Here is a 10,337-nt window from a genome sequence, read left to right on the forward strand (position 1 = left end):
TCCTCCCCTTTTTGCTAATTGATAAAACCATTGACAGGTATTGTTCTCACCTATGTCGTGAACTCGACTATTAGTTACCTGTAATGTTAAGGGAAAAAAATAAATAATGATTTTCAATAAAAATATTGAAGCATAAAAATCATAAATGTATTTTCTTAATAGCTTTTTATAATTGTATACATATTGAGTGCATATTTAGTAAATCAGTCATGGGTGTATTTACATCCTATGCGAATGTACATATGCATTTTTTTCTAGGCTTTAAATTAGAGATTTTATTTGAAAAAATCATAACTTTATTTTCTCAATAGCTTTTTTAAAGTCCTTGTTCCTATATGTGTATATGATCGGATTAAGCAGTGGAGTCATCACAGTGTAAAAGAGAGAGAGGACCCTGCTTAGAATATCTAGTTGTCCTTTTGTTGGAAACAAATACACAATGATTAAAGATCCATAAAAAATGCACACTGTGGTCAGGTGAGAGCTGCAGGTCCTGAAGGCTTTCTGTCTTCCTGTTAGTGATTTAATCTTGAGAATGGTAAAAACAATATGAACATATGATATAACAATTATTACAAAAGGAATTATGACCCCGAAGAAAACCACTACACTAGCCTGAATTTGAATCCATGAAGTATCGGAGCAGGAAAGCTCAAGTATAGGTTGAAAGTCACAGAAGAAGTGATCAATGATGTTTGGTCCACAATAGTATAAACTACTCAAAGATATGGACTCAAGCAACATCATTTTGAATCCCAATAACCAAACTATGATCACTGATTTTGTGCAAAACGCTTGGTTTATTGTACAGTTGTAATGCAAGGGTCTGCAGATGGCCAAATACCGATCATAGAACATCACTGTCAGTAAAAAACACTCTGAGGCCTCAGCATTTACAAAGAAGGAGAACTGGATGATACACCCAGCAAGAGACATGGTACATCCATCATGTAAGATGATATAAAGGAGGTTGGGAAGAATGTCTGTGGTCAGAATTATATCAAGCAATGAGAGTTGGGTGATGAAGAGGTACATGGGAGACTGAAGTGTTTTACTCAGAAGAAATAAAATCACAATAAAAATATTACCAGAAAAAGTAGCACAGAATATGAAGAACAGTGCCACAAAAAACGGAAATTTGATTCCTTTAAGATTTGGAAACCCTGTTAGTATAAAATAGGTTATATTACTTTGATAGACCACCTGATAAAGGAATAGGAAGCTACATAGTTATTGAAATTTAAACCTATCCATCCATCATTCATACATACATTCCTTTTAATATATACATTAGGGATGGAGGCAGATGAACCTACCCACACATTGCCTCATATAAAGTCCCAACCCCCTCTCAACTATTCTTGTCATTTAATATATACATACATACTAGAGTTGCACGATTCTGGCCAAAATGAGAATGACAATTTTTTTGCTTAGAATAAAAAGATCAGAATTCTCTCACGATTCTCGCGGCATAAAATCTTTCACATTATACAAAAAAATTGGGCTAACTTTAACCAATTAAAAAAAAAATAACCAGTAAAGTGTACTTTTTTTCCCCAAAAATTGCATTTGAACAACTGCTGCACAAATACAGTGTGACGTAAAATATTGCAACAACCACCATTTTATGCTCTAGGGTCTATATATATATATATATATATATATATATATATATATATATATATATATATATATATATATATATACATATATATATATATATATAATGTTTGGGGGTTCTGAGTAATTTTCTAGCAAAAAAAAAATGATTTTAACTTGAAACCAACAAATGTCGGAAAAAGGTTTAGTGTTTCATTGGTTAAACTTCCCTCATTTACACACCAAAGTGTATTCCTTTGATCTAAAGGACAAATAGTTAAAATGTTTATACTTTAGCTCCACTGCTAAAGAATGTTGTGATTCTTGGCAGACTGCCCAGAATCGGGAAATACTTTGTCAAGATTGCAACGGGGGAAAAAAATTACGATAATGATTCTTAACGATTAATCGTGCAGCTCTAATACATACCAGTCAAGTGGTTTTAGTCTATTGAAAGACTAGACAGAACAAACAAAAGTTCACTTTCTATTTATCCAACCAAGATTCCATTTTCCAGGAACATTTTGTAATAAGTTACTATGGAGTAGGAGTATTGCAGGTCTGTATAATTCTGTGATCATAATAAAAATGGTAGCAGTACTCTCCAGCACAACCTTTCTCAACCAGAGTTCCATGGAACCCATGGGCTCTCCTCCAGAGTTTGTTAGGGGTTACTTGAGCAATGAACAATTTGTTCCTCTCTGATATGCTACCACTGCCACCAATTGTGGCCTAGTGGGGGAAATTTTTCCACTCACCACCATTGTTAGAAGCATTTTTCCCACTGACTACCAGTGTACTAGGGTCCTTCACTGGTCAGTAGTGTATGGGGAGACTTTTTCTCTGACTAATAATGTGAGAGAGTACTACTTTTTTTTCATTGTTTGCCTTTCTTTTATGGCCACCATTATTATTTGGTTCCGTTTCATTGTCATTACTATTATTTTCTTAACAATTTTATCTAATACACCAGGCACAGGGTGCTAAATACGCTATGTACACCACATCTATTTTTTTGTATTTCTTATATCTACAGCTTACTGTTTATACTAAAGTCTCTTGAGATATACCGTATATACTTGAGTATAGACTGACCCGAATATAAGCCAAGGCACCTAATTTTACCACAAAAAACTGGGAAAACATATTGACTCGAGTATAAGCCTAGGGTGGGAAATGCAGCAGCTACTGGGTAAACAATACCCATCTGCCGCCTCACTGTGCCCATCTGCAGCCTCACTGTGCCCATTTGCTGCCTCACTGTGCCCATCTGCAGCTGTACCTTTGATAACTAAAACAGCGGGTGTCTCCCGCTGTGTCATGCAGTCTGTTCTGCGGCCGTCCATTGTAACAAAGCCCCACCTCCTCCTCGTCCATAATAGACGGAACACTGATACAGTTTCCCAGCATTGTATCAGTGTTCCATCTATCATGGACAGGTGGGCACAATGAGGCTGCACCCTCACTCAAGTATAAGTCCAGGGAGTGTTTTTCAGCCCAAAAAAAAATGTGCTGAAAAACTCGGCTTATACTAGTATATACGAGTATATACGAGTATATACGGTAATTGTTATTAGAAAGGGTTCCCTGAGACCTGAAAGTTATTTAAACAATTCTTCCATGTTAAAAATGCTGAAAAAAGGTTGCTCTAGTATATCCACCATGGCAATTTTTTTTTAGTTTTCAATACAGTGGTCGGGGGTTAAATCCCCTGAATTTTTTTTTTTCTTCTTTAAGCTGTCTGTGAATCTTGGAAGCTTTTACCTATTTAAAATTACCTATTTACCTATGCTGCAAATACAAAAAAATAGCTAATGTACCAGAAATTAAGGGGTTGATTTACTAAAACTGGAGAGTGCAGAATTTGGTGCAGCTGTACATGGTAGCCAATCGGCTTCTAAGTTCAGCTTGTTCAATTAAGCGTTGAAGTAAAAAACCCAGAAGCTGATTGGTTTCTATGCAGAGCTGCACCAGATTTTGCACTCTCCAGTTTTAGTAAATCAATCCTATGGAGTCAAACCTGCCTATTGCATTTCTGATGGATTACAAAAAAAAAAAAAAAAAATCAGACCTCTCCTCTTCTCTTTCCCCACACCTCATCTCCATAACTCGTCCTTGTGTACAGGCAAAGAGCACAGAAATTTATGAGCTTTCTGTCAACACATATTTTTGCTTTTATAAAATAAGTATAACAAAACTATTACAATAGTACATTTAGATGACTAAAGGGAGCAAATAAATAAAGTTCATTGTTAAGGTTTACATACACTTCAACTTCTGGATATCTATTCTCAACTGTGTTGTTGTAAATTTAGTAATGCGGCCACAATCATCTTACACAAAAGGTAGTACTCCTTATACTTGTCCAGTTCTTATCTAAGTGGAAACGCAAAACAGCAAATCCACTCTGCATCTTGCCATGAGCTCTACGATTTCACTCATCTCCAAGCAATCGTTACATGCTGTACCTCAATTCCATGTGTGTTGTTAGTGGTGATGTCTGGATGTAATAATTTACTTTTAAAATCCCCGGCAAACATGGCCAGATCCACCGTAATAATTTTAATGAGAAGAATACACCACTGAGATTGTTAGACTGTTATTTCATTAATCTGAAGTCCTTTTATACATTTGCTGCTCCCCATTGCTAATTAAGCCGTAGAGAAATCTTTCAGGAATTATTTTTTCCACACTAGATTTCTCCTGACACAAACAATTTATTAAACTAAGATGTTGCCACTTGAGGACGATGTCCAGTAGGAAATACACCCTAAAAAGATTTAAAAGTTTTTAGAGCTTATCTTCAACAGGCTGCTCCTCTCCCTCTACTGCTCCCCCTGCCAAATGCTGTCAATTCCTGGCTGTCAAAATGACAGTTGGAGTTTGCTATGCATCTCACACAGGACATAAAAGACGGTCTGCAAGTAAATACAATGTAGCAGTTGTGAGATGTGACCTTGATCTACATGTGACATCAGTTAAAGATACCTTACAAGATATACAGTATCTCACAAATGTGAGTACACCCCTCACATTTTTGTAAATATTTTATTATATCTTTTCATGTGACAACACTGAAGAAATGACACTATGTTACAATGTAAAGTAGTGAGTGTACAGCTTGTATAACAAATATAATTTGCTGTCCCCTCAAAATAACTCAACTCACATCCATTAATGTCTAAACCACTGGCAAAAAAAGTGAGTACGTACACCCCTAAGTGAAAATGTCCAAATTGGGCCCAAAGAGTCAATATGTTGTGTGGCCACCATTATATTCCAGCACTGCCTTAACCCTCTTGGGCACGGAGTTCACCAGAGCTTTACAGGTTGGCACTGAAGTCCTCTTCCACTCCTCTATAAAGATATGATGGAGCTGGTGGATGTTAGAGACCTTGCTCTCCTCCACCTTCCATTTCAGGATGCCCCACAGATGCTCAATAGGGTTTAGGTCTGGAGACATGCTTGGCCAGTCCATCACCTTTACCCTCAGCATCTTTAGCAAGGCAGTGGTCGTTTTGGAGGTGTGTTTGGGGTCATTATCATGTTGGAATACTGTCCTGCGGCCCAGTCTCCAAAGGGAGGGGACCTTGCTCTGCTTCAGTATGTCACAGTACATGTTGGCATTCATGGTTCCCTTAATGAACTGTAGCTCCCCAGTGTCAGCAGCACTCATGCAGCCCCAGACCATGACACTCCCACCACCATGCTTGACTGTAGGCAAGACACATTTGTCTTTGTACTCCTCACCTGGTTGCCACCACACACGCTTGACACAATCTGAACCAAATAACCTTATTTTGGGCTCATCAGACCACAGGACATGGTTCCAGTAATCCATGTCCTTAGTCTGCTTCTCTTCAACAAACTGTTTGCGGGCTTTCTTGTGCATCATCTTTAGAAGAGGCTTTCTTCTGGGACGACAGCCATGCAGACCAATTTGATGCAGTGTGCAGCGTATGGTCTGAGCACTGACAGGCTGACCCACCACCCCTTCAACCTCTGCAGCAATGCTGGCAGCACTCATATGTCTATTTCCCAAAGACAACCTCTGGATATGACACTGAGCACGTGCACTCAACTTCTTTGGTCGACCATGGCGAGGCCTGTTCTGAGTGGAACCTGTCCTGTTAAACCGCTGTATGGTCTTGGCCATTATGTTACAGCTCAGTTTCAGGGTCTTGGCAATCTTCTTATAAATTAGGCCATCTTTATGTAGAGCAACAATTCTTTTTTTCAGATCCTCAGAGAGTTCTTTGCCATGAGGTGATATGTTGAACTTCCAGTGACCAGTATGAGAGAGTGAGAGTGATAACACCAAATTTAACTAATCTGCTCCCCATTCACACCTGAGACCTTGCAACACTAACAAGTCACATGACACCGGGGAGGGAAAATGGCTATATATGTATATGTATATACACATACATACATATTATAATACTGTATGTCTTTCTATTTAAACCCTTAATAATCCTTACTCAACTACAATGAATTTTAATTTACTCCTTCCTCTCTTCCTTACTATTTGCCTCTTATTTTTCAGATTTTTGCTATTTCTTAACAATAATATTTAAACATTTTTGGTTTTCATTTAGTTTTGATTGGAATGTTTTCAGTGACATAAAGCAAAGAAAAAGAAAACAAACAAAAGATAAATAAAAGACTATTTTTCATTCTCAAATAATTTAGTCTAGATTTTTATTCTAAATGTCATTTAAATGTCCTTATAAGTGGACAAATTATAAAATAAAATGCATACTTTTTGTCTATAGCAGGGGTAGGCAACCTTTGAGAGATGGAGATCTACTTGAACAACACTGATAAAGTCAAAGATCACTGGGCATAGTGTCCACCCCCCTCCCCCCCAAAAAAAAAAAAAAAAACAGTAACCAATCTTTTTTTTTTTTTGATAAAATATTTTAACTCAGAACAAAAATAAGTATTACAATAGTGCAGGGTTTAGGAGTGCATTATGCAGAAAATGCAGGGTTCACCAGTGCATTAAACTCAGAATGCAGTGAGGGCTGCGCTCAGAATGCAGGGTTCAGGAATGAGTTGCGGTCAGAATACAGGGTTCAGGAGTGTGTTGCACTCAGAATGCAGGGTTTATGAGTGTGTTGCAGACAGATTGCGGGGTTCAGGGGTTCATTGCGTTCAGAATGCAGGGATCAGGAAAGTGTTGTGCTCAGAATGCAGGGTATAGGCGTGCATTGCGCTCAGAATGACAGGGGTAGAGTCATCCAAACCTCCAATTCTTTTCTAATTTTGCTATACAATGGTGGAAAGTTAAGATGGTAAAGCAAAGAGAGTTCTTTGCCTATCCCAATACCTAAATAAGTGATACAATGCTTCGCTAAAGGGAATAGGGAAGAGGGGTCCCACTTCAAGGAGGTTACACGTGTGAGAGGTAATACTTCACTCTTGTCATAATTGACACATAGTCCAGAGAAAGTATGGTATGTGTCCAATAGGGAACACAGGGTGACTAGTTCAGAAAAAGCGTGTCGTCTGCAAACAATGCCGTACAAAGCTTCTTTGTGCCTATATGGATACCATAAAGGGGGGCTGAAGTCAATGGGATTCTTGAAAGAGGTTCCAGGACAAGATGGGTTCTCCAGCTGCAGACTTATAAAGGAACACTTTCAAAAGCAACATTTATAAGGAACAGTGTTTTGTGATCAACAGACTAGTCCCCTCGCATGGAATACATTATATTACTAAAAGTATTGGGACACCTGCCTTTACACATACATGAACTTTAATAGCATCCCAGTCTTAGTCTGTAAGGTTCAATATTGCGTCCCCCCCCTTTGCAGCTATAACAGCTTCAACTCAATTGGGAAGGCTGTCCACAAGGTTTACAAGTCTGTCTTTGGGAATGTTTGACAATTCTTCTAGAAGTGTATTTGTGAAGTCAGGCGCTAATGTGGATGAGAAGGCCTGGCTCGCAGTCTCCACTCTAAGTTATCCTAAAGGTGCTCAATCGGGTTGAGGTCAGGACTTTTTGCAGGCCAGTCAAGTTCCTCCACCCCAAACTTGCTCTTCAATGTCTTTATGGACCTTGCCTTGTACACTGGTCCAAATCATTTAGTGGAGGGGGTGATTATGGTGTGGGGTTGTTTTTCAGGAGTTGGGCTTGGCCCCTTAGTGCCAGTGAAGAGAACTCTTATGGCGTCAGCATACCAATCCATTTTGGACAATTTCATGCTCCCAACTTTGTGGGAACAGTTTGGGGATGCCCCCTTCCTGTTCCAACCTGACTGCGCACCAGTGCACAAAGCAAGGTCGATAAAGATATGGATGAGCGAGTTTGGGGTGGAGGAACTTGACAGCACAGAGTCCTGATCTTAACCCGATAGAACACCTTTGGAATGAATTAGAGTGGAGACTGTGAGCCAAGCCTTCTCATCCACATCAGTGCCTGATCTGCTCTGGTGACAACTTCCTTAGAGGGATTTCCCTCACCTTGGAGAGAGTCTCGCTACCTGTCATGGCTACAAAATTACAAAAAAGTAACACTTCAAATGAAACTTCAATTAAATTTTGAGGGGAATACCTAGTAAACTCAAAGTTCAGCACTTGTTTTTTTTCTCTTAGATCAGCCATTATGATCACACCACACCAGCGGTTATTGCTGTTACAGTGATAATCACTGTGACAGCAATCAAAGTGTAAAAAAAAACCCTGTTCACCATCCCCCCTCAGAGTAGTACAGTATCAGTATGGTGACACTGAACTACTCTAATTAGAGTATGTGAAAAAAATTGTGAAAAAATATTTTTTTTATTTTCTTTTAAAGTTTAAAAATTTTATATTGTCACCCATTAGTATCCCTGATCACCACCACACCAGGCATATGATTAAGCTGTACTAAACTGGTGACAATATGTATTAAAAAAAATGTGAAATATTTAATTTCTTCATTTTGCATAAAATTGGCACAAAAAGATTACAACTTCAAAAAACACCCCATGCCTCTTTCTAAATACCTTAGACTGTATACTTTCCAAAAGGGGTCATTTGGGGGTATCTCAAGAAATGAGATAGGCCATCAGTACATCAGGGTTGATCAATTTTCATATATACTGTATGTATATACCATAGTTTGTAGACGCAATAACTTTCACACAAACAGATTAATATCCACTTACTGGGATTTTTATTCACCAAAGACATGTAGCAAAATACATTTTGACATGCATTTATGAAAAAATTTCATTTTTTCTCTCTATTTTTTTTTTATACCACAACAACATATACACAAACATAACATTGATATCAAAACACAATTTTAACCTACCCCTTTTCCCACTCCTTCCACTGTCAAGTCAATACACAATCCTTTTAGCCTATAAATAAAAAAACTGTTTTTCTTTTTCCATACATCTATATTCTGACAAAGGTAACTCCTAACTCAGTCCTATATCCATATGGTCAAGCCACGGCTTCCAAATAGTATCAAACCTCTTAGATAAATTCCTCATATAAAAAACATGCCTCTCATAGGAGATGGATCTATTCAGATCAAATATCCAATCAGATATAGTCGGAGGGTGAGGAGAGGTCCACCTAATGGCAATTTGTCTCCTAGCCACAAAGAGCGTTTGTGCAACAGTAAACCACCTTGGTGGTTTAAGCACTGAGCTATCAAGATAACCCAGTAGGGTTTTACTTCCTCTTCGTCTCCCTGCAAAGGTAAAGCATAATAGGCTACTATGCAACGCATAGCAGCCCATTATGTATCACTTACCTGAAATCGAAGCCTGCAATGTCACCTCTGTCCCCTCTTCCACGAAGCGTCCATCTTCCTTCTGGGTATCGCTGCTCCGGCGCTGTGATTGGCCGGAGCCTTGATGACATCACTCCTGCGCATGCCCATCATGGCACAATCTCCTTTAGAAGTGGGACGCTCGCCGTTTCTAAAGGAGTCTAAAGTGCACCTGCGCCGTTGTCTACGGAGCATGCGCCATAGACATCGGCGATCGCCTTTTTTGTAAATATCTCCTAAACCGTGGAGGTTTGGGAGATATTTCGAGCACCTACAGGTAAGCCTTAATCTAGGCTTACCTGTAGGTAAAAGTGGTTGTAACGGGTTTACAACCACTTTAAGCCAATATTAAACAAAAATTGTGGGGTCCTATTCTCCCCATGCAATATAAAAAATATTGTTAGTCTAAATGAGGGTGAAAGAGATACAAGAGTCTGAAGAATCTTATCCCAGACATAGTCAGAGATTGTGCCAATATTGTGCTCCCATTTCTCTCTAGATGGACAATGAAAGTAGAAGTACACTGTAATAGAGACTTATACATAGCGGAAATTAGACCTTTAGTAATGGTTGGCTGGACCACTTTTTCCAAAACTGGGAGCGGGGGAAACAAAAAAGGAGAAGAAGAAAACTTGGCATATAAGCCATGTCGCAGCTGCAAAACTTGTTAGAACCATCCAGGGTTTAAAGAAAACTCCCTTACCAAGTTATCAAAAGATTTAAGTACGCCCCTCTCAAAAAGTTGAGATAGGGTAAGAATACCCGCTCGTTCCCATCGCTGAAATTTGATTTTATTGAATATGTTTTATACAGAAAGGAGAATTTTTCTTTTCAAAATTTTTGGTATTTTTTTGCTTATATAGCAAAAAATAAAAAATACAGTGTTGATCAAATACCACCAAAAGAAAGCTCTATTTGTGTAACAATAATGATATAAATTTCATTTGTGTACAGTGTTGCATTG

General features: G+C 38.4%; 1 protein-coding gene across 1 annotated transcript; it reads right to left on the reverse strand.

The window, feature by feature from the left end:
* Positions 1-288: 288 nt before the first annotated feature.
* On the reverse strand, positions 289-1,035 carry LOC141134808 (olfactory receptor 6N2-like). Its single transcript, XM_073624243.1, has one exon. The coding sequence runs from the start codon at positions 1,033-1,035 to the stop codon at positions 289-291; it is 747 nt and encodes a 248-aa protein (XP_073480344.1).
* Positions 1,036-10,337: the final 9,302 nt, after the last annotated feature.

Source organism: Aquarana catesbeiana, linkage group LG03, assembly GCF_042186555.1.
Source record: "Aquarana catesbeiana isolate 2022-GZ linkage group LG03, ASM4218655v1, whole genome shotgun sequence".
In the NCBI taxonomy this organism is placed as follows: Eukaryota; Metazoa; Chordata; class Amphibia; order Anura; family Ranidae; genus Aquarana; species Aquarana catesbeiana.

Coding starts and splice junctions, on each gene's coding strand:
- LOC141134808 (XM_073624243.1), bottom strand. CDS start 1,035: ATGTACCTCTTCATCACCCAACTCTCATTGCTTGATATAATTCTGACC.